This window comes from Callospermophilus lateralis, chromosome 16 (assembly GCF_048772815.1).
Source record: "Callospermophilus lateralis isolate mCalLat2 chromosome 16, mCalLat2.hap1, whole genome shotgun sequence".
Lineage (NCBI taxonomy): Eukaryota > Metazoa > Chordata > Mammalia > Rodentia > Sciuridae > Callospermophilus > Callospermophilus lateralis.
Genome location: NC_135320.1, coordinates 76,393,650 through 76,418,860, shown reverse-complemented (window position 1 = coordinate 76,418,860; position 25,211 = coordinate 76,393,650). Strand labels below are relative to the sequence as shown.

Genomic DNA, 25,211 nt, shown 5'->3' with positions numbered 1-25,211 from the left:
CTGTCTACTCCCCCACGCGTCTCCACCAAGGCCACCATTTATTCCATCCTGGGGGAGCTCTCCTCCTGCATGCAACATTGAAATGCATTTTCCCCAACTTTTTCCTGTCTGGCCTCCTTTAATTTTCTGTCAGGCTTTTAGAGTTGACCAGGAAGATGGTTCTGGTTCTCTTTTGTCAAGGAGGATGCTAGGGCTTAAAGCCTTGAACTCGTTAGCCATCTTGAATATGTCAAGCAAAACTTAATCTTACCCCATGGATACAAGGTATATCTTATAATTTTTAATGACATGTAAGCCTCTTTGTTATTTTGTCAAGCTGCTAGTCTATGGCTGAGTTTAACTTTCTGTGTTAGAGGAGAAAGACTGCAGAAGCAGCCTAGAGGCCTTGACGTGTTCAAGCTGGATCACTCCTTGCCGTTGGTGATTCCCTATTTACTCTGTGCCCTTAGAGAGGACCAAGAAGTTGTATGACAGTGTCAGAAAGTACAGTATGACTGCCACTTAAAAGCTCTTAATTCCTCAAAATTGGCCATCATCCTAACTTTTCTGGGAGTCCCAGTGACTATAATATACAGGTCTCCCCCACAGCTGACTCTTGAGATTTGTATGATTGGCAATGAGTTGAATGAGAATAAATCAAACCATGTGTCAAGTATTAGTTGCAAAACAGAATGAGGTATTTATAAATTCTAGGAGGCTTGATAAAGCTAACTTTTGGAGAGTTTGCGTTTGATATCAACTCTTGAAAAAGTATGTTTCAGAGTAGGTGTTTTTATTGTTGTTATTGTTGTTTTGGTTTTGTGTGTGTGCATGTGCATGTAATTATTATTGAGAATTAAAGTGGAGAGTTTTCTTGCTCTACTAGAAATTATCAGACCTCATTTTGAAGTTTGGCTCTGATGGACAACTCGCAGCACCTTCCACAAATCTTCTGTTTCATAGCCACAGTTGCTATGTTTTAAGGCCATTTCTCTCCTTTATCTTCCTTACTTTCTAGTCTTACTTTAGCAACTTTGCTTCCTTAGGAATGCTCGGAAGAGATTAGATTCATGCAAGAAATTCTTGAAAGTTAATACTGATCTCTAAGTTCAGTCCTGAGGTCCTCGCTTGCGAGCTCTGGGCTTACTTGGAGCCTGTGGTACTGGCCCGGCCTGTTCACTACTCTTCCTCATGTGACATCTTAGGCCACAGCACTGGGATCCAGTAGACCACACAGTACCCAAGAGGATGTTCAGAATCCAAAAAAGTTTCTAGGACAAAAAAATGAGAACAGTAAATTCTCCTCATTCTCAGCTTTTAGGAATTCGGAAGGCACAGTTGAAATTGCATCCTAAGGTCGAGGAAGCAAGACCTTGGTTTCATTTTAATTGGAATGCAGGGAGGAAAGTCGCACTGCCAGGGTCTTGGCTCATAGTGGTTTGAGCCGGGCCTGTGAGTCACGATGCTGGAACAAACTTCAAAATGAGGTCTGATAATTTCTAGTAGAGCAAGAAAACTCTCCACTTTAATTCTCAATAATAATTATATGCACATGCACACACACAAAACCAGCTCCGGTATAAACTAGTGATCTTCAAATTCCCTTTAGATCTGTGGCCTCGATTTCCTTCCTCTACGTTGAATTGTTGAACTCTATGGTTTCTTTCCAAGATTGAGTCCTTTGCCCCAATCACGTGTGTGTGGATCATTTTCCTAAAGTTGATTTCCCCTGCATCATTATATTTCTGATGATGTTTTTTATTTCAGGTGAAAACACCCATCTTTTCCTCCTTTGTACAACTTTGCCTGGTAGTAATTCATAGGGGAAATGGAACGAGAAGAACCACGTGGGTTGATTGATGAGCGCTGAAGGAGCTGGACACTGTAGTGTGTAGGGAACGGTCAGGCTGAGTGGCCATGGGCGTCCATGTCCAGAGATTGTTCCTCCTGGGAGGTTCCATTCTCTCTGTAGCAGCGATTGCAGCCTCTGAGCTGCAGTGAATTAGCCATGCTGAGCCCTTGCTCATGCTTTTGTTATCTATTTGCATTTCAGGACAACCGTAGTAGCAGCAGCTGCCTTCTTGGACGCCTTTCAGAAAGTGGCTGACATGGCCACCAGCACACGAGGTAAGCAGATGGGAGGCTGCTGCCGAGCTCCCCGGATTCTGCACGTGGGCCCTTCCCTGGTGGCTCCACGAGAAGACATAGCTTAAGTGTTCACAGCTTAGCTGACTCATAGTTTTCTTTTAAAAAAAAAACTCTGTGGGGTGACACATATTAGAAGTTGTACTAGTTCCCCAGATCATCAAGCACATGCGAAGAAGAATGAAAAATAAAGAAAAGGAAGCCCTGTTCCTATGCGGGGGGTCTGACGTGTGTTTTGGTCACTGTGTGCTGAGCTGGCTGTGGGGTCTGCAGCTACACCCATTGATGACTTTGCTTTGCCCTGCTGGTGGGGTTGCGCTAGGGTTCTCCATGATCCCTGTGGAGTGGGGAGCGTGGAGGTGATCAGTAGCTCTTTTTCTGGGTTCCCACCAAACAAGGAACCCTTGTACAATAGGTGCAATATGCCGTGTGTGATCACCAGTGCGTGTATCTCCCACATTTGACTGTGGGCCCTTTGAACTAGCAACAGTGACTTCTTTACATCGGAGACCCTCCCCACCCCCCAAAATAGAGCCCAGAACAGAGTTGGTGTTTAAAGTATGTCAGTTAAATCAGTGGACACAGGGAAGTATTTTGAAACAGACGTAATGGTTCCAATGAATACAAAGAGTATTGATCATGCGTGGGAGGTATAGGAAGATGTACCCTGCCCCATACCTCCCTCTTCAGGGCTCAGCACTCCCAGCAACGTGTGGCTCCCTGCTCTCGGCTCGGCTCCTGCCTTCTCCTTCTAGCACAGTGACTCTTCTTTCTGCCTCTTGCTTGCCTCGTCTTTCCTTTGTACTAACAGTATGTGCCTGTTCTCGTCACTGGCACGGTGACTTTGGGGAGTTTGGGAATTGCTCCCAGTCACTTGAGAGTTTAATTTCTCTGAAGCTCCCCCTGTGAGTTGCTCCAGTGGTTCTCAGTAGATGCCCATCTACCACGGGTACTTAATTAAATATTCCAATAGGTTTGCAGCACAGACACTGCTCATGCATTAAGAAGCTCCCCCTCCTTTTATCACAGAACCCCAAAGATCAATGTCTTACTCTCCGTGTCCTGGAAGAGCTTGCAATTGAGTGGGGAAAGTGAGACGTGTAAATAAAGAACGTCAGTGTGGAAGGAATCCGTGTGGTGTGGCGTGGTAGTGGTGGGAAGGGGAGCACAAGGGGAGTATACAGAAGGGGCAATTAACCTGGCTCTGGGAACTGGGGAGGTTTGCCCAGGGGAGGTGACAGTTCTCATTCCCAGGATGCCAAGAGAGTTTCTGAAGGTTCCCTCAGACAATGTGACGGAGACATCAGGGCTGTGGTGTCTTCATCTGGTCTGTTAGCTTGGTGTGGATCTTCACCAGTCTCATTTTAAAAGCCCATTTGAAAAATGATTACCTAGCTTACGTGTGTCTGTTGTAGAACTTCAATAAATGGAACTGGGAGAGATTTCACAGGCTACTGTTGACCGCCGTGGGCGTGGCTGAGTCTGCCCTGTTGTTCTTCTAGCTCAGCAGGATTTGCAGCTGGGTTTGTCAGCTGCATCCATATCTTTCTAGAAGAGCCCCCAGAATGTCTTTTTTTTTTTTTTTTAAATGCTGCGCTACTATTTTGAAGAGCTTAGATACCTGGTATTGCTTTTTTGAGGCTGAGATACATGATGCTTTCATAGATTGCTGTTGAATTATTGTAGATCCTGCAGAAGGACTAGAGAGACATCCCCTGATTGTCCATAATTTCCTGTGGTAAGAACCTGGGTTTTTGAAGAAGTTGGAGGGCCTGGAAATTCTCATGCCTCCCAGGGAGGAAAAACAGAGCAATTATTTGTGGGAAAAGAAACCAGAATAGACTCTGGTGGTGATAGGGGTAGAGGAGGAGTTTAGAGGTGATATATTTGATCAAAGACAAATCGTGTCACAGTGAACAGACCCCAGCGTTGACATAATTTTAAACTTTCGTTTGATTTCAGGTTGTTTTTCGCAATGCCAGAACACTGTGTTTAAAACCCATATACACTAATACTTTCCGTCAGCCTGGGAGTGTGGGAACTCTCATAGGAACTGAAGAATGCATGGTTCAAGAAAGAAGGGCTGTTTTATGGAGATGATAAGAAAAATTCAAATGCACTTCTTGTATGTCAACAAGTGTCAGATGTGATTTGAAGTCAATTTTTAGTTAAAAGTGAAAAAAATATAGAACACATTCTTTACTGTAAAGGCTTCAAATAACAAAGTATAGGCAGTAAAGTCTATCCTCATCCCTCCCAGTGTTGGGTTTGGTGTCCTTCACAGACTTTTTTTGCATATTTAAACAAACACATCTGGGAGAAAAATAACAAAGTGCAGAATAATGTGTGGAATGATATATGCAGTAAGAGACATCTGCATGATCTCTTTTAGAAGTTAGCCCTTGGGAAACATCGTTCCTGGGCTTTCAATTCATACTACGTTGTAATTATCTGTCCCTGTCAGTACCTGTAGGTCTACCTTGTGCTTTGTGGTGAACAGGTGGAATTCAGTGTCTGGATGCAGCACACTTCAATTATTGTTCTGCTGATGGACATTTAGTTTACCTCCAGGTATCTGCTGTCACAGCTGTGCTGGGGTGAATGTCAGTGTGTACGGCTCAGTGTGATTATTTTTAATAGTGCGTGCATCACCAAGGAAATGATGAATCTGTAGGAAATGCTGCAAACTATTTTGGTCAGATGCAAGTTTGGGCTTAAGGACAGAACAGGTGGTAACTCTGAGTTGGCAGTATGATGTGTCCTCTGCTCAAAGAGTCCTTAGTTCAGAGTTTTTTTTTTTCAACTTTTTTTTTTCTTTTTGTAGTTGTAGATGGACAGAATGCCCTTATTTTGTTTATTTTTATGGGGTGCTAAGGATCAAACCCAGTGCCTCACACATGCTAGGCAAGTCCTCTGCAACTGAGCTACAGCCCCAGCCCCAGTCCATGCTTTTGCGTACAGTCTATCAGTATATTTGTTTGAGTCCTCTTGTCAGAAATGAGTCAATAATTGACTCAGTGGCACAGCAGGACTTCTTTCTGACTGTCACTTAGGGCCTGCTGATCAGCCTCTGCCTCTGGTGACCACCATTCTACTCTCAATCCTGCGACCTCAGTGTTTTTATATTCCATATATGAAGGAGATCTCATGGTGACCATCTTTCTGTGCTTGGTTTATTGCAGTTAACATAATGACCTCCAGTTCCATCCATGCAAATGATGGGATTTTGTTTTTTTAATGACCAAATAGTATTCTACTGTGAATATATACCACATTTTCTTTATCCGTTTATCCATTGATGGGCATTTAGGTTTAATTTTGGTTCTGGGATAATGCATATTTAGTTTGTTTCCGTTTTTGACTATTGTGAATTGTGCTGCAGCAAACATGGGTGTGCAGATCTTCTGTACTGGCTTCAGTAATTTAATTCCCACCAACAGGGTGTAAGGAAGGGCTCCCTTTTCTCTATCCTTGCCAACACTTGTTGTCTTTTGTCTTTCTAAAATAGTCCTTTATTTTAAATTTTTTTTAGTTGTGTAGATGGACACAATACCTTTATTTTATTTTTATGTGGTGCTGAGGATCGAACCTGGTGCCTCCCACAGGCAAGGTGAGCACTCTACCACTGAGCTACAGCCCCAGCCCCATAATAGTCCTTCTTACTGGATCAAGGTGACATTGTGGTTTTGATTTGCATTTCCTGGATGAGGAGTGATGTTGAGCTTTTCTTTTTTTTTTTTTTTCATATACCTGTTGGCCCTTTGCATGTTTTTGCAGTTATTCTTAAGGTGTGTCTTTTTGGACAGGTGTCCAGAATTTCAAGCTTTCAGGTTTCTGGTTTCCAAAATAATAGTGCTTTGTATTGTTTCCCAAAGGAAAATTCTTTGAACGGTTTTTGTCAAAGGTTTATCGAATCTTTTGCACTAGTTATTAATAAAATTTACTTAGGAAAAACTTTTTAAATGAGTCAAAGGGCAGAATCAGGTCTAGGCATTATATACCTATCGTTAAACAGAATGTAGAAATAGGTAAGAACTGTATTTTGTCCATTTTTTTTTTTTTAATTTATTTTTTGCTTTTTTGATATTGGGCATTGAACCCAGGGGTGCTTACCCACTGAGCCACATCCCCAGCCCTTTAAAAGGAAGGTCCCCCTTTTCTCTGTCAATTCTCAATTATTGTTCTGCTGATGGACATTTAGTTTACCTCCCGGCATTTACCATCACAGCTGTGCCGGGGTGAATGTCCGTGTGTACTGCTCAGTGTGATTATTTTTAATAGTGCGTGCATCACCAAGGAAATGATGAATTTGTAGAAAATGCTGCAAACTATTTTGGTCAGATGCAAGTTTGAGCAATTTTTTCTTGTTGTTGAGTCAGGGTCTCACTAAGTTGCTTAGGGCCTCACTAAGCTGCTGAGGCTGACTTTGAACTGACGATCCTCCTACCTTAGCCTCCCAAGCCAGTGCTAGGATTATAGATGTGCCCATCTGTTCATTGTTTTTAAATGAAAAATATAAGCTGGCTATTATCATATATATATTATGATTAATAATTAAGCTATAATGGAATTAGAGTTGGTTAGCACTGGACATAGATCCCTATTTTGTTGGTAGAATACTTTAGAATAAATATATAATTTGTATTAAATATGAAAGTACATCTTTTTTTCTGGATTATTGGTTACAAAAAAATTAGTTTTTATTTATTCATAATGTATAGAATCCCAGACTTTGTGGATCAGGGTCTCTGTTACATGGCCTGTCTTAGGAGTGGAGAAATATTTGGACTGACTGGTGTCCATTTACCTGGATTATTTTAAAAATAAGGAAAAAATAAAAGAGAAATTGAGGAAATTAGAAAGGCCTCTTATGTGTCCGGTCCTTGGCAGAGATGACCTGAGTAGGGAATTCAGTGGTGGCGCCTGTGGCCTGGCCTCCAGGGACCTGTTTCGTGGGAGCCAGGCACGTGGCAGATTGCCTGTTAGTCAGCACTGGCCCTTCATGGCCACTGTGTCACTTGGCTTGTGTCAGCAAGGGACTTTCACCAGTGTGGTGTGACTTTCATTTCTGTTGCCCCAGTGAGCCTCTGGAATTGCTTCATGGCTTTGAAAAACCATCTTGGGAATGTGCAGATGGTGACACACCAGACCCCCGGAGGGAGTTGACGGTGCTAGGAGGAGGGACGTGGACACCGGGCAGTCCAGAGCATCATGGTTTTAAAATGTAGGCATGGAGTTAATTCTGAAAATCACGAACGTTAACCCTTCTTGAGTATTGCCTTGGACTAGGCTTTATTCTGAGTGGTTTATAAATCCAGCTGCCTTTTCAGCTGGGGTATGTTCCCAGACCCACAGTGCATGCCTGCTTGAAACCTCGGGTACAACCAGACCCTAGTACAGACTGTGTTTCCACCATACATACATAGCTCTGATAAAGTTTAATTTGTATTAGGTACAGAGATTAACAACAACAACTTAATAAGAAAATAGCACAATGACAGCATACTACTGATTTGAAAGTTATTTAAAACTTATGAATTGTTTCTGGAATTTTCTATTGAATATTTTTGACCACAGTCAACTATGGATAACTGAAATGCAAGACTGTATGTGGTAGGGGACTACTGTATTGAGTCTTTTGTTCTCACAACAGCCTCTGGAGGAGGTACCTGTGAAGTCCCATTGAAGTGATGATATGGCGACATAGAGAATGTACCTAAGCTGACTGAGGCCACAGGCTGGCAAGTGGGGAGCCTGGAGTCTGGCCCAGAGCATGGACTTTGATCACTAAATTAAGATTCCTTATGTAAGGAGCGCCTGCTTTTGGTATAATTTGACATTTGCTTTTAAAGTTAATCCTGAGTACACTAAAAAACAGTTCCTGCTGCTCGTGGAGTAATGACTAGCTTGGGAGCGGAGATGCCTGGGTGGATTTCCGGCTGGGCCAGCTTTGTGACCAAGTGAACTGCATCTCACTCCTCTGGGCTTTAATTTCCCCACCTATAAAATGACCTGGGGTCCTAGATTGTCACAGTGACCATTTTTGGTTCTTACAGTCCATGATTTGAGTGAGTGTGTGTGTGTGTGTGTGTGTGTGTGTGTGTGTGTGTGTCTTGGGAAAGGAGTGCAAAGTAGTGATGGGTGTTTGGGTGGTTTGGTCTCTCATACCTGGGTGGGCGCGTGAGGAGGGTGGTGAGTGGAGCTGGAGCTTTGAGACCACGTTGAGGGCCCGACTGTTCAGATGTGCGCTTACTTGGCGAGCCTGGGTCACCCAGGCTGGCAAAGGACACCCATGTGCCTTATGTTGGGTAAAGCAGACATGGTCCTTAAAGCGTCCTGTGTCTTCATTGTATGTTGGGTATTTTTAGCATGGATTTTGTGAAATGCCACGTTCTGCAGATCTGACAGTGTACATCATCACTCACGAAGTTGTCTTTCAAGTATACATTTTCAGGGCCCTGCCTCACACCTGGGGAGTCAGAATAATTGGATGGGACCGGAACCTCTGATGTTTAAAAGCTTCCCAGGAGGTCTTCTCCTGTGGGGTTTGTTTTGCCGTCAGGTAAGGCCTCTTGCCGTCTGGCCATAGCTCACCTGTCCAATGACATCTCTGCCGGTTGCCGGCAGTTCCACCCACAAACAGCTGGCTCTGCTCCTGACCCTTAAAACCTTTGATCCCTTCTGCTTGCATGAGTGCATTCCAGACCCTGGATGCCCTCTCTGGCCGCTCTGTGTCCCTGGATATGTTTGAGGATCTGCTGCTCTGAGAGCAGTGTGAGAGCCACAGCACATGGAAAGCTGTCTTCCACACGAGAAGTACCTGGGATCCTTCCTCGGGGCCTTTGTGGCCCACATTGCTATTGGGGCCTTTGCCTTCCTCTGCATCTTCCCTCCAGTCAGTGAATGCTGCAGAGCAGACGCCTGTGTCCCCCTCTTTTCTAAGGATCCCACATTCTCAAATGCTTAGTGACTGGCATTTAGCAGGCTGCAAATGTTGCCTGTTAAATGAATGGCCACATGCATGCAGTAGCTTCCACACTCGGGGCCCTGGGTGGGTCCTGGTGAGGAAGCCCGGCTCCTGTGGGAACAGGAGGCTGCTGGCATGGTCTTGGCCAGATTCTACTTGGGAGTTCAGAATTGGAACCCTGGTCAACTCTCCTGAGGTCTCCAGTGGGACGTGTGTCCCCGTATGTCCCCATGGCTGAAGGAGGGCCCTGCTCCTCTGGGAGAAGGTCATGGGAAGGAGCAGGTGGGTGAAAGGCAGCCATCTGCACGTGGCCGGGTGGGGAGTGGGAGGGAATGTTCCCTTCCAGGGGACAAGGTGCCAGGAAGAGGTTTTGAAGCTCCAGCCAAACTGGTCTTGTTTATCCCCAAGTTTTATTTTAACCAGATTGTTTAACTGGACTTCACTGGTCTGTAACTCCTGGATTGATTGATGCCCATGTTTGAGTTCAGGTGATCAGAGCCTTAGGATTTCTGCCTACGAAGCTTTTCACACTCAAACTGAAAAGAAAATTTTTTTATTAAAAAAAAAATAATTAAGGTGCCTATTTGTAGGATTAGGAATGAATATTCTTTGACTATTGCCTTAAAGCAATGTGATCAGATTCTTTCATTTGATTAAAAGGTCTAAACCTGCGCTCTGCCAACCTTGACTGTAGATCATGTGTTCCTTTAGGCCTGTCCTGCTTCCTCGTTATTTTTAGTTATTGTCTTTAGGATTCTCACAGGAAGGAATCTAAGAGTGTTTGAGAAACAAGTTCAATTGTCATTTTTCTTGAAGAGCCAAGCTTACTGGTTCAAAAGACTTAAGGGTAGTATATTAATTTTTCTGATACTCTTGACTCTGCTTAGGGCTTTATAATGTAACACGAGAAATATGAGCAAGAGGGATCTAGCAGAAATCATCTCTTGAAGCCCAGAGAAGGAGCAGTCTTATGAGAAAGTGGCTGGGGGGTCATTTGACCTAGCGTCTGCATGTCGCTGTCATGAGGACTCTTGAGCTCCAATTTCCTAGAACCTGGTGCATCTCAGGTGCCCAAGAAACTATTGCTGATCTGTTAAATTTGTTAAAATGAAGCACATTATGGTTTGCTTGTAGAGGAATGGACCAGCACCTGAATTTTCTTTTTAAATTTTTTTTTTTGGTTGTTGATAAACATTTATTTAATTTACTTATATGTGGTGCTGAGAATCGAACCCAGTGCCTCACACATGCCAGGCAAGTGTGCTACCCCTGAGCCCCAGCCCCAGCCCCACCCAGAATCTGAATTTTCTAATATTTTAAAATCTAGATGTAGGCATGCTGGATTGAAAATGACCCAGGAAACTCTCTTAAGTTTCAGGTTTGGGGTTTTGAACTTGACCTCTTGGTTCGTGTGCATTATGCTGAGGAACCCTTCAACGCACTTTGCCCTGCTCATATTTACGCTTTGAGAAGTCTCATTGCTATATTGTAGGTAGGTGTGGGAAGTCAGAACAAAGTTGAAAAACCTAAGAAATAGAAAAATTGGCTGAGCAAAGACAAAACACTTCCCTTTTCTCCTGTCCTTCTTTTTTAGCTTTGAACTATAGGTCCTATGCCAGGACTTCACAGCCCTGTGTGCGCCTATGTGTTAGTTGACACAAGGCTGCCTCTTAGACTGGGCCAGGCCTGTTCTGTGCATAGAATTTTATTTGATGATAGAAGTATTCTACATGTGGGCTGCCCAGGATGTAGCCACAGGTCACACGTGGCTGTTAAGCACTTGAAATGTGGCTAATGTGTCTGAAGAACTGAAGTTAATTTTTTTTTTCAGTGTGTATGGATTCAATGCCTTTATTTATTTTTATGTAGTGCTAGGATCGAACCCAGTACCTCACACTTGCAAGGCAAGTGCTCTACCATTGAGCTACAACTCCAGCCCAGAACTGAATTTTTTAAAATGATTTTTTAGTTGCAGATAGACACAATACCTTTATTTTATTTATTTTTATGTGTGCAGAGGATCAAACTCAGTGCCTCACATGTGCTTGACAAGCACTCTACCACTGAGCCACAACCTCAGCCCTGAATTTTTAATTTAAAAAAATTTCCACTTGGGCTGAGGTTGTGGTTCAGCGGTAGAGTGATCACCTAGCACGTGCGAGGCCCTGGGTTCGATCCTCAGTACCACATAAAAATAAACAAAGATATTGAGTCCAACTACAACTAAAAAATAAATATTTAAAAAAAAATTTCCACTAACTTTACCTAGCCACATGGAGTAGCGGTTCTTGTGTTATGGGGTCTAAGGAATATAACTGTTCTTACAGGAAGGCTTGTTCTGCTTTCATGTAAACATAATGTTTTATGAGTCATCTGACATATGTTGTTCTATATTAGAAAGCTTTGTTGAGGGCTTCCTGTGCACCTGTGGCTCTGGGAATGTGGAGATCAGTTAAGTCGAGGCCTGGAGTGAGTGGGTAATGGAGGCTACCGGGAGGAGAGGTACCTGTGGACGTAATCACAGTTCGAAACAATGAATGCTCCTCCCCTTCTTTGAATGTTAGGTCCATTTAATGCATCCTTTGTGGACAAGATATTGTTTCTAAGGGGGTGAAAATTGGTTCCTGTGGAGGGTTGAACATCTGTGATCAGGAAATTTGAAAACCAGAAACACTGCAAACTAAAACTTTTGAGTGTCAGCATGATGGCACAGTGCTAGATTCCACATCACGAAACTTTGTCTCCTGCACAAAGTGTCTAAAAGATTGTGTAAAATCACATTCAGGTTATGTGCCTTAAGGCCTTTGTGAACCATAACTGAGTTTTGTGCTTGGGCTCCATTCCTATCTCCAAGATATTTCATTATGAATATACAGAATTCCACAGCCCCCCCAATGGAAATCCAGAACAGTTTTGGTCCCAAGCATTTCAGATAAAGGACCCTCAATCTGCTGCGTATGGTGCTGGTGTACATATGGTACTTTCGTGTACACACACGTGTCTCTGGCATTGAAACGTTATGCATGGTTAGAATCAGGGAGAGAAAATATTCAAAAGGCTGATTAGGGGAGAAGCTTGAGAACACTGTTCTCTTGCGAAGGCTGGCTTCTAAGCCAGGTCAGCCTTTGACCTGCTGCTCCCTTCTCAGAACATTTCAGGAATTTTCCTGAAGCTGAGGAGGTTGATTGCTATTAGCTACTTTTTCTGAAATAAGGATGTTGGTGAGGTGGATTCGTGTTATTGGGCTCTGGGGATTTGCTCCCACAGCCACCCCTTTGAATAGTAGCTGGGATGGGCTGCAGTCAAGACTGGCCTGCCTCCTCCTTGATAGGTGTTGACCATCTATAAATACAGTCTAACTCATATGAATACGAAGAACGACCTTAGTGCTGGATCAGGTACAAATAGCTCTTTATTGATTGGACTTTGTAGCTGTAATCTTTTTAATTTGATTTTTAAAAATTGTTAGATGAAAGCAGTACTGCTTCAGACTTGGGTGCAGCAGATTCTTGCCTGAAATGACAAAGAAAACCAAATCCCCTTCTCCAGGATGACTAGTTTCCATGCACAACTGGTCTTTGTTACACTTACAATTTTGCTGAAGGCTATTGTGGTACCAAACCTTGGGGCTGACTTACTGGAACCTCATTAACTACTATAGGCACCTCAAACCATCCTAACTTTTTGTGTGATACATGTAGGTATGTATCTGTTTTTAAATTGAATCCCTGTTCTGGCTTTTATCTTTTTTTGGGGGGGTGGGGTACCAAGGGTTGAGCTCAGGAGCACTTGACCACTGAGCCACATTACCAGCCCTTTTTCGTATTTTATTTCAAGACAGGGTCTCACTGAGTTGCTTAGCACCCCGCCATTGCTGAGGCTGGCTTTGAACTCACACTCCTCCTGCCTCAGCCTCCTGAGCTCCTGGGATTACAGGAGTGTGCCACCGTGTCCGGCCTAGCCTCCATCTTATATGAAGTATAAATGAAAAATCCTGCATAAACTATTGATATATAATGTAGTATGATATAATATACAGCTGAAAAAACCATGGCCATTATTATGTTAATACAGCTTCAAGAAAATTCCCGGGCCCCTAAGCCCTTCTGTATGGAAATTTTAGCGCTATCTTTGGCTTAGGGGGTGACATGCCATTTTAAATGGGCTTATAAATGTGCATTCTGCTTTTCAGTTCTGTTATTTTGATTGCTCTTCTGCTCTGATGTGTGTTGAGCCATTTTAACTCAGTAGCACAATAGATCAAGTCATCCACGTTCTGCTTAGGATGAAACAACGTTTTAAGAACAGCCCACGTATGTAAAGTTTGTCTTATGGTTGGCCATGTTTGGAACTTCTCATTTTTGTCATGTGCTTCTAGGAAATTCAGACTTGGTATGGAATGTGGGACAGGAGAGTGGCACATGTATTTAAACATTCTTACAAATCACACTATAGATAAGGACTAGAAGTAACAAAGGAATTCCGTGTGTTTATGGATATTTTACTTAATAGATTTAAAAAAAAGTAAATCTTGAGCTGGGGATGAAGCTCAGTGGTAGAGCATTTGCCTAGCATGTGCAAGGCCTGGTGTTCAATCCCCAGCACTGAAAAAAAAAAAAAAAAAAAAAAAAACCCAAATCTTCATTTCCTTGCCCCCCCCCACACTTTTTTGCTACTGGGGATTGAACTTAGGGGCACTTTTTTGGTATTTTATTTAGAGACAGGGTCTCCCTGAGTTGCTTAGCACCTCACTTTTACTGAGGCTGGCTTTGAACTTGATCCTCCTGTCTCAGCCTCCCGAGCCATTGGGATTACAGGTGTGTGCCGCTCCCCCACCTCGCCGCCTTTTTTGGACTGAGGAAGTTAGGAGGCAGTGGGTCGTGCATTTGATTATTTAGATGGGTAAGCACATGTCTTTCGGGAGATTGGGAATCATAACTAAGCATTTGCAGTGATAAGGTGAGACCCCTCTTCCTCATCCCAGTGATCTTTCCTGGATACAAAATTGATGCCTGACAAAGCCCCTGGTGTGGCTGCACAGTTGGTGCAGATCATTGATCCTTGGCTGGGCACCAGCAGTTGCCAGAGATGTCTGTTACCGTGGTTAACCAGAGCCCCTGCCTGTGTGGCCTGTCCTGAAACGACACTTGAAAGGGGGGTCATCTGCCTTAGCCAGAAAGGAGCTAACCCAGATCTCACTATTAGAAAAGCACAGCCAGAATCCTAAAATCCTGCAGCAGGGTGGCATGGGGTGTCAGAACGAACGCCACACCCCTGGCACGTGGCCGCCCTTGGGGGGGCTGCCCTGATGCCAACCCAGAGAAGCAATTGCTCTTGGTCCGTTCCTGGTGTCTCCCTCTGTTGCTTGAGTGTGTGTTCCCAGGCGATGTGTGAGCTATGATGTGTGCCTCTCTGTCTGACCTTGGCAGCCATAGTCAATACTGGATAGTGACAGGGAGGTGGGGTAGCAGTGGCAGTGGCGGGGGAAGGTCTTAGCTGAGAGAGGATGCGTGTCCTAATGGGTTGACCGAGTACAGCTGGTTGTTTGTGTCACTAGGCAGTTTACATAATGAAGCCGTTAACTCAGCAGTTCACCCTTCCAGCACCCAGGGCTGGCTGACCCTCCTTGGTCTTCCCCATTCTGCCTCCCAATTTCCACCTGAGTCCTTTACTTTGTTTTCTCCATAGATTACCAATGCCCCACCTCATCCCACTGCCTCACACACCCATTAAAGCCATTTTTGGTAAAATGTCAATTAACATTCATGAAAGAATGCTATGATTTTAGCTCATGCAGGTGAAGCAAGTAATTTTTAATTTTTTTCTTGGTAATACTTTCTTGTGAAAAATCATTTACCATAGAGCCATGAACTTGGTTTCGGTTGCCCTGCCCATCTCCGATAAAAATAACTTTCTGGAATGTAAATGTGAGCCTGAAGACACTTGAAGTTGTCAGACCAGCATTTTTCCAGATGGTGCTCTTCTGCCTTCTCTGCTTCTCTGAAGTCCCAGCCCCGAGCACATGCACAAATGTGAATGCTCCTAAGCACTGAAATTTTCACTTTACCTGCGCATATGTCCTGTGCTGTCAGAGAATTGTTACGGGGAAATTCCTCAGGGAACAGATCAACAATATTCAGAAAGTCTTCCATCATCAAGAATCTGGCATTGAATTCTCATGCTTTTTTTTAGAAATTTAGTTGTTGTATGCTACTTTTAGATAGCTTACAGTGAGAATTACCTGTTTTCTCTCTCTCTCTCTCTCTCTCTCTCTCTCTCTCTTAAATAACGCTTTGGTCTTTCATTTTTTTAAGAAAGTACAGGTGTTTTGCTTTCCTGCTACCTTGTACAATCTTTTCATTTTTATAGGGGAAACTGAGTCTCAGAGAGGGAAGTCACTTGCCCTGGACCACTAGCTCATGAGGGGAGAAGGGGACTCCAGTGGGCTTCTGTCTCAGGGTTTCCCTTACCTACCCCACTAGTCACCTTGCCTTCTTGGCTTCATGGTGAGGGTGTTCAGGTAGGGAATGATAACGGCTACGAAAAAAATCATGTCTGCTTTGTGCTCTCAGTCGATCATTATCTGCAAACATTCTCATTTGCTTGCTTGTTTGTATGGGCTCTTTGGTCATCTGGTTTTTCCAAAGCAGTTTTTTACTTTCTGTCTGGTCTTTCCTTTGTCAATGGAAGATATTTTCATTTTCTTTTAGCACTTTGGGGTGGGGATTGCTATTTTTGCTTGTGTTTTAATCATTTGTTATATTTGACATAAGCTTATGAACTGTAAGAATAACATAGGCTTCTGTTCATCTACATTGCCTGAGTAGATGACAACACACACACACACACACACACACACACACACACACCCCACACACAGTTTCATTCCCAAATGTTTACAATTGCCATGAAACTCCTTTCTAGTAAAAGATAATGCTGTGGAAATCTGCAGCGTTTCCTGCTGTGTGCCAGGGCCCAGGGACCCCGGTTACCATGGAAACTCATATCCAGCCCCATTTGAGCACATTTTACAGTTCAATACAGTGCTGCTTCTTCCTGCCTTTAAAATAGGGGAAGGAGCAGAAGCTGATTGATTACAAAGAAGATGAAAAAATACTGATTCTGTGAAGGCAGAAAGAGACCTTAACATGCACCCTTTTAATGTGATTGGCAGAAGTGGGACAGTGCGCAGTTTCCCAAAGATGGCCAGAGGTGTCTGATAAAATACAAAAGAATTGTTGAGTCGGTTGTGAACATCCCCTCCCTGTGCTGCTGACTTAGAGCTTCTCTTTGAGAATGGTGGGTACGTGAGGCTGGCCCAGGCACCGACTCGACTTGGGTCCCACTGGTTTGTCAGAAGGGCTTGGTGGCAGACAAAAGACCTTCAGCTCTCTGCATGTGCCAGCCAGCCTCTCCTTCCTGAGCTCCCTCTTCCAGAACTGCCTGGAGAATCAAATCCCAGAGCCTTGGATCACTTGCCCTGCTTCTCCCCCAGAGTTGCCATTTCTGCTTGTGATTGCTAGAGTCAAGGCGGATGCTGATGGTGAGAGTGGTGCTCCATTTGGATAATACATCTCACACCCAAGTGCAGGGTGCCCTGTTCCTGCCAGAGCTGGAGGAAATGATGAGCTGAACACCCCCTGACCTCCCAGTGGTGGTGGTCCTGCTGGCCACTGGCTACAGGTGGACTTACAGTGACAGGAAGCCCCAAGTTCTCTCTGCAGATGTCAGGTTCCTGTTGAATGAGACCAGGCTAGGAAAATGTTTAGATGGGTGCCTGTTGCTTTGGCCTTTGTTTTCCAAATGAATTTGTTTAGGGCTGTGCCTCAGAGCCTTTGCAGCCACAGGTGGTCGGGGCTCAGCTTGAACATTTATTTACTGTGGGCCCTTTGCCTGGGAGTCTCTGGGCCAGCCTGTCAGCTGCTTTATCTCAGTCCAGAAAGACCAAGGAACCTGTTTGCAAAGGAGAAAACTGGCTTGGTGACTTGAGGTGACTTGGTTAAAACATCGTACAAGCATGCAGCCGCAGGCAGAGCCTGGAGTGCGTACAGGTCCGCGTGAGTCTTGCACCTCAGCTGTCAGCTGGATCCATCTGGGAACTTAACCAGGGTTTCTCAACCTCACCACTGTTGGCCTCTGGGCCAGATCACCTCTTGTGGGGGGCTGTCCTGTGCCTTGTTAGGTGTTGAACAGCGTCCTGGATCCAGCCTTCTCACAGTCATCGAGGTCATTGCCCAGTGTCCCCCGGGGGCACGCCTGCCTCTGGTTGAGAACTGCCAAACTAGACCTCTCAGGTGTTTTTATTAGGTAATGGACTGGAAGGGAGGCTGTGTTTTTTTGAGGTGATTGTGGACAGCTTGCTTCACTTAAACAAGGTCTTAAATTATTCATAGCTAAGTTCTGATTTTAGAAATCCGAAAGTTGAGGCATTGTCTTGAGAAACCACTGCCCTGCCATGTTTTGTATCAAACTCCACAAGGAATCCACATTTCATTAAAAACAACCTTTTTTTAAAAAAAATTTAATCAGACTGTCACTTTTTAGTGTGTAAATATGAACCACTCTCATGCCCAGAACATTAAGATAAAGGAGATCTGAGGGGTTGTGATGGGGTGTGACATACCACTTGGGGCTCAGAGCCACTGGGCTGGGCCTGGCCTGGAGGCTGCTCCGGCCCACTCTGCCCTCACTGGGTGGCCTTGGGTGGGTCAGTACAGTCAACACAGCCCAGCTTCATTGTTTAGGAGATGACAGTCCCGTCAGCCATGATAGGGTGGTTGAAATGAGCTTCATGAGCTGTACAGCCCCCACAGCTGCCCCTTGACTGGTGGGTTCTGTACAGGTCGGACCACAGCACCTCAGGTCACCTACAGACCCCTGCACGCAGTCCCCATCCCCCATGCCCCTGCTTGGCCGGCTCCTCCACCTGACAGTCTCCTACTTCTGCCATTGAACTGGGTCCAGTTCTCTTGTATCAAAGATGTATTTTGACATTTTTTTAAGTTCCCTTGACTGACTTTGTGGCCTTTATTATTATTTGTTTATGATCGTTACAGTTTATTATTTCACTCATAATTGTTAATATCTACATATCCTAACAGTGTGTGATCATATTTATTATTAGCTTGTAGATTAGATTTGGGGTATTATAAAGGTGACTTGAAAGCATCTTGGATTTGGTCATCTCCCGGGCGTGTTGAATGTCTCCCCTTCCCCACTCACAGAGCTCCCCTCTCTCCCCGCTGCAAACTCTGCCCCTCTAAGTCGGCCTGGGGCCCTCCATCCTCCAGGAACCTACCTCTCCAAGGGGCTTCTCCAGCCTCTCTGCTCTGCCCGTCTGCTCTCTCACCAGCCCAGGAGCTGCTTCAAGACTCTGTATCGAGGACTGGGGCTGTAGCCCAGTGGCAGAGTGCTTGACTAGCATGCACGAGGCACTGGGTTCGATCCTCAGAACCACATAAAAGTAAACAAGTAAAATAAAGGCATTATGTCCATCTACAACTATCAATTTAAAAAAAAAAAAGACTCTGTATCGAGCACGTCTTCATGCCTGGTACTGTTTCTCTTTCTTCCTTTTTTTTTTTTTTAAATGTAATGTAAAATTCAGCATGACATAAAATGAGCCCCTTTACAGTGAATAGTCTGGTGGCATTTGTACATTCGTGGTGTTGTGTGACACCACTCTATGAGCATTTTCATTATCTCTGATGCAAACCCCGTGCACAAGGTGACGAGAAGGTTCTGGAGATGGGTGGTGGTGACGGTAACACAACAGTGCGAAGGTGTTTGGCACCACTGAATTGTACACTGAAGAGTGGTGAAAATGGGAGGTTTTACAGTAGGTCTTTTTTACCACAAAGAACAAACCTCCCCCAAAACCCACACCCCTGAAGCAATTATTCTGGGTCACGCCCTTTCTCAGTTCCTGGTCTGTGTTTTGTTCAGTGTTATACCCTCATCCCCTAACATAGTAGTTGCTAGATAAAACTTTGTTGAGTGAATGTAATGAGTTTTTGCTTTAAATGCTGATTGGTTTTTGATGTAATGGCAAAAGTTATCTTTAGGGAAATTTCTTTGAAATGTTTCTTTTTAAAAATATGTACATACATTATTCAAAGTTAAAAAAAAGTACCTATATATTTTTAATTGTAGATGGACATAATACCCTTACTTTTTTTTTTTTTTTTGCTTGTTTTTGTGTGGTGCTGAGGGTTGAGCCCAGTGCCTCACACATGCTAGGCAAGCGCTGTGCCTCTGAGCTACAGCCCCAGCCCTTTGAAATGTTTCTTTAGTGTTTGTTTAAGGGTTTTGAGAGCTCCATAGAAATACCTGCAAAACTGAAGCTAAGTCTGTAGTTTATCTGTTCACCTCTTTATTATATTTAGTTGATATTTTGGGACGATAATGGTAGACCTGGTCTGTACCTGGTGCCATCTTTCTGGTCATTTGGGAACAAAGAGTTATTAAATCTTTCAGATACATGCAGTGACAATCCAATACACTTTCTTAGCATATTGAAGTTTTGATGACTCTTTCTTTGGTGGTAAAGAAAGATCTCTCCATCCTTTTACAGATTAATGTTTCTAATGCAGTTTCTTCTTGCAACATGGCCACCTTCATTCTAATCCTTTCCTTTGTCCTTCCAACTCTCAAGATCTTGTTCTTCTCTGTTGCTCTATAATTTATAAAATTGTATTGCAGTTGGCTTGGGTAGAATTTACTTAAGCATAGTTGAGCCTTTTGCTTTTCCTTCTGGCAGAGACAAAAGCGTCATTAATTATGAATATGAATTCCTTTTGAAAAATGACAAGATTGAACATTTCCTCATGCCAGTAACCCAGCTGTCTCATTCTGAAGCTCAACAAAGGCATTTTTGGGATGGTTTTTAATGGCCGTGGTATCAGATACTAAAAAATAAGATGCTAAAGAAAATGCAAAATCATTTACATTTTGTTTGCAGAAAACAATAATGTAAGATTTTTGCTGTTCTCTGTTTCTACCCTTGAGATGCATTTGAGGGCCCTGAGTTTTGCCTCTATGCAGGTCAGATGATCATGCTTTGGTCTTGTCACATACATGGTTCTGTTTGTTCAGAAGGTCGGCGTTGGAGAACCCCAAGGCCTGGGTCACCTTTCACTCTGAGGCAGTGAAGCTCACTCTTGGGTTGGTGATGGGGTTGGGAGTGATGTCAGTAGCCATGGTGTGCTAAGCCCTACCTGAGGGTGGTCACTGGCTCTTCAGTGTGTCACAAGACTGCATGCACCAGCTCCGGTAACTGCCACCAGAGGTGGAATCGCTGGGCTTGGATTCCAGAGACATGAGGCTCTTCCCCACCACAGGGTATGGCCTGAGTCCTGAGTGTGCTGTCTAGGTGAGATAGCTTTTGGCTTCCCCATCCCGGTGCCCTGTGGGATTTGCTGCCAGTGAATACAGCAGTTGGTTCCATCTTGTTGGTAAGGCCACGTTATCATCTCTATGCCTGAACTACCTGTCCCGCCTCTGGCTGGGTTTGCTAGGCTGGAGATGGACCTGCGTTGTAGCATTCCTTTCCAGCATGCCTAGAGCCAGCCCTCTTGGAAATTCCTGCTAAGTTTAGAGCCCAAGGCCTGATTTTTTTTTTTTGTGTGTGTGTGTTTATGTTCGTATATATACAGATTGAGTAATCTGTTTTTGAAATGCTTGGAACCAGAAATGTTTCAGATTTAGGATTCTTTAAGGTTTTAGAATATTTGAATACACGTTAATAAGATATCTCAGGGCAGAGACCCAAGTGGAAACATTATATATGTCTACCTTATACACAGCCCGAAGGTAATTTCGTATAATATTTTAAATAATTTTGTTCATGGTCATGTATATCCAAAAAGAAAGAATTAAAAAAAAGAAAAGAAAAGCATAACTTTGTTCATGAAAGAGTTTTACAGTGTGGAATTTTCAATTAGCAGCATCATGTCAGCACTTAAAAAGTTTCAGATTTTGTAGCATTTTGGATTTTGAATTTTTTTGGATTAGGGATGCTCAACCTTTGTGTGTGTGTGAGGGGTGGGCAGGTGTTTGATGGTGCTGGAGGCTTTGGAAGGCCTTTATTCTGCATAATTCCATGAACAAAGGTTTCAGGTTCACCATTTCCTTTTCTTCTTCTTTTAATTTGATTTTTATATGAATTGTGGACCTTCCTTTTTAACCAAATGCATTTATGTGTAAGAAACTTTTTTTTTTTTGCCTTACTTTAAATAAAGATGCTGTAATGTTAAACATCGGGCTTAAATCACATGGAAATCACAGGGGCCAAACTGTTCTGTGTGTCAGTTCACCACCATAGAAAACATTAGGACTTCTAAGTTGGTCTGAAGGGCCGTAGGCTGGGTAAGGGAGTGCCAGGATGACCATTTGTCAGTGTCCAGAAAACAGATATCCCTGTTTCAAAGCCCTTTTGTTTTTGTTTTCTTGAGGAATGTGGTTAGGGGTGTGATCTGGTTTGAAATGCTATTTCACATTACACTGTCTGGTTAACGCCTCTCTGTGCACCTGTGTGTCTGCCTTAAGGGAAATGTCCCTGCTGGGTCACCCCCCCACCCCTACTGCCTTGTTCTCCCCCTTTAAAGTAGCAGCTGCTCTTTCAGTGGACTGTCCTGAGCTGGCCTTCAATTGGCCAGGCAGCCAGCCTTCAGCCTCTGCACTCTCCCAGGGGCATGGCCTCCCCTGCCTGACTCCAGCCTCCTCTAGTGGCATGACCTCCCCTCCTGACTCCAGCTTCCTTCTGCCTCAGGGAGGCCAGACTGGCCTGTCCAGGCTCTGCCTTCTTCTCACTCTGTAGGAATGAGGCTGTAGCCTCAGAACCTTTCTGCTCTGTGAGGCTGGACTCCATCGGGCGGCACTCTCCTGGGATAGGCCTGTCCCCTCCTGCCTCTTGTCCTCCCGACTATGGTCTCACCTGCAGAGGGGTCACCTGCTTGTTGGGTGACTGGGTCCTTCTGGACTCTAGCTGCCTTGCTGCTGCTGCCCTTGGGAGCTGCTGTTCAGCAAGTAGGGCCGGGCACAGCCCAGGAGGCCGCTGGAGATGGTGACGGGCACACATGTCGATAAACAGCCTCTCCAGCCTGCTCTGCTTAAAAACAACCTCAAAAATGGTTTTAGTGTAAAACGGGAGAGGGTAAGTTGCTCTACTGCGACTGCCACCTGTTATTAGAGTGAAGGAATGGCATCGCCAGTGCTCGGGACCCTGCTGATTCCGTGCTGCGTGCCTGACGTGGACTGTGTTGGCCCATCTTTACACAGAGCCGTTCAGAGGTGCAGCGTTCGTTCAGACTAAACAGGTCAGATGGTCTCCATCGTTGACATAATTGGAAGTGGGACAGTTAAAAAGCCTTACCTAAAACAGGACAGCGAGCACCAGGAGTGTGAGGGGCCAAGGGAGCTCCTCCTCCAGCCCCGGCGGGTCGTGGCCCCAGGGCTCCCTTTCTCTCCCTGCTCTGAGGCCGACTGGAAGATTCCTTACCCAAGCTCAGCATTTGCTTCTTTTAATGACTGTCACAGTATCCCCATGTCGTTTGGGACCCCACAGAGTGAAGTTTCAAATGCTTACCGCCCCCCTTTTACCTAGAAGGACACTGACCTCCATACCTCTCCTTCTTGCTCTAACACCAGGACACCGGCTCTCCCCTGTGCAGGGAAGCCTTCCCACTCTGGGCTGTGTCACTCGAGCCGGGGTGGCCTTGAACACATTATCAGTTTGTTTAAATGCGATCAAGGTCCTCCCTTCCTGGGCTCTAAGGAAACTAGCCAGTCCCTCTGGCCAGGAGGATCTCGGTGGCCTTGCTCCACCTTCCTCGGCTGTGCGTGGGGACCAGGGCGGTAAGTGTGCAGCAGCGGTGGCTGCAAGACCACAGGGCGGGCGTCAGGGCTTCCTGGGCCTTGCTGTGTTGCCACCCAGACCTGTAGGAGCACTCCTAGTGCCGGCGAAGGCTCTCTGCCACACACAGTGGGTCGTTGAGTTTCTCTGCCCAGAGTCCATGGTGGACGGGGCCTGGGTATTCTTTCCAGGACCTGAATTAGTAGTGGTATTCTCATAATATGCTGCTATCATGATAGGTTTATTACTTACCATTAGTACAATAGAAATGTCAAGGTGCATTCTAGAAGCTGAGTGGCCTTGTTGTGATATAAAAATGGCCTTTTCCCCCATGATCCTCTCCACCTCTACTTGGAGTGACACCCGCTCCCAGCACACCCTTCGTTGCCTGTCAGCTGCAAGAACTTCCTTCTAAGCCACAAGCAGAAGCAGCAGCCACTTGCAGTAGCCCCTGGAGGTTTTGGCCTCTGGAGGGAGTGAGAAACCTGCACAGGTGAAGGATGCCCCTACCTGCCCAGACTTCCCGACTCTTCATGCCCAGTTGCTGAGCCCGCCACAGAGGTGCTCCATCCTGTGTTAAGATGCACTGGTCTTATCCAGGGACAGAGTTGCCGTCGAGAAATCTCATCCTTTGGGACTGTTCTGCCTCTCGTATCTTATATTGAAAACTGAAACTCCAGTGTGAGCCTTAGCTTTCTCAGCATGTTTCCAACGGCTAAATATATATAAATAATGATCAAGGGAACCTGATTTACTGTTTTGGTTACCTTACTATTTTAAAATAAAGAAACATTCTGGAGAAGGCAATAAAGACTGCGTTTGAACAATGTCTTGGCAATTGTTAAGGGAGATTTTTAACTAAATTCCAAACAACCAGGTATGTGGGAGCCATCCCGTCCACCCGTGACTGATTTAGTCCCAGTTAAGTTCTGCACAGTGTGTTGTGTGAGTTTTCTTCTGCCAGGATTAGGCAGCTTTCCAAGCTTCCCCTGGATCTTCTACAAATGTGTGGGAAACTGAGATTCCCATAAACGGGAACTCTTGTATTGATGTTCTCTGAAGTTCCTTTTGCGCCCAGATGGGGAGGTTATGAGGCAAGTGATATTGCAGGTTTCTCTGCCATGTGCGGGTTTTTCACTGTGACCAAAAATGGCAGGTAGTTCCCTGGTTCAGCCAACACGCTTCCAACAAGTTCTCGAGTGGACTCCTGAAGCAGGTCAGGTGAGGATCTGGGCCCAGCGGGGGTGACTGTCCAGAATGAAGTGTAATGTGTGTACCTTTGTACCCGTAACTTCTAGGAGAAAATGACCATTTCTATGGAAATTGGACCTTGGTCAAATTGGACAATTGGTCAAAGTGGAGTTAGGAGTAGAGAATGTAAAGGAGGCTAGGGGCTCTGTAGTTTAAGGAGTTGTTAGTCATGTGTTTATATTTTTAATGGAAAAAATGAAACAAAACCAACGAGTTGGTCTGTGAGTTCCACCTTGTTCATGTCACCGTTTCTGGATCCTAGTGTAGTGTAGGGGCACATGGAAACTTTGGGTTACTTGAGAAAGATGTTCTTAGGTCTGTTCTTGTAGGATAGGGGACTTGGAGAGGTTACTGAGTTTTCCCAGGGGGTTGTAGAGCTAAATGGCAGAACCAGGATTTTGAAGTCTGGGGTTGTTCCTTCAAGGCCATGCTGAATTCCTGCCATAGCATGTGCACAAACCGCTAGGTTAAGTCCTCTCCAGAAGGCACTCATGGGTCACGGGGTGATCAGCTGCGATTCTGGTTTGAGAGGATCAGCCTCAATCTCTCACCTCCACATGAAGCTATCATGGTTCTGAAAGCTTTTCGAAATCAAAACCCTTAGGGGGAAGATATTTATTTGATGTCCTTTATATCTGGCACCTTGGCCAATGCAAACGAGTACCTGCTGATTAGATTCAGAAGGTACAGAAAATTATTCTTTTATTTTTTTCTCCAAGGGAAGGGAATGAAACATTGAGCTTTCAGCAGTAAGCTGGCACTTTAAAACTTGGGCCTCTGCCAAGAGGTGACTAAAGGAGTCTTCAAAAGTCTTGGGATTCTTGTGACAGAGGTTAGTGCTTTCCTTCTGAAATACACTGTTGTAACGTTGCACTTGCCTGGTTCTGTTTTTGTTTATGCAAACCTCTAACGCTCCCTGCACCATAAATAAAGAGAGAAACCCACATACACTGTATCCTAAGAAGTTAGCATCGGGAATTTAAAGCAGGTTTAGGCAAACACTGCCTGTGGGCCATC

At 44.7% G+C, this 25,211-nt stretch overlaps 1 protein-coding gene across 4 annotated transcripts in view; it reads left to right on the top strand.

The window, feature by feature from the left end:
- Window positions 1-25,211, top strand: part of Mtss1 (MTSS I-BAR domain containing 1) — a 155,803-nt gene that overhangs the window by 24,314 nt on the left and 106,278 nt on the right. For all 4 annotated transcript variants that reach the window (XM_076836272.2, XM_076836271.2, XM_076836270.2 and 1 more), the window contains exon 3: window positions 2,033-2,106. In XM_076836272.2, the coding sequence (XP_076692387.1) occupies window positions 2,033-2,106 (74 nt within the window). The remainder of the gene's footprint in view (window positions 1-2,032; window positions 2,107-25,211) is intronic.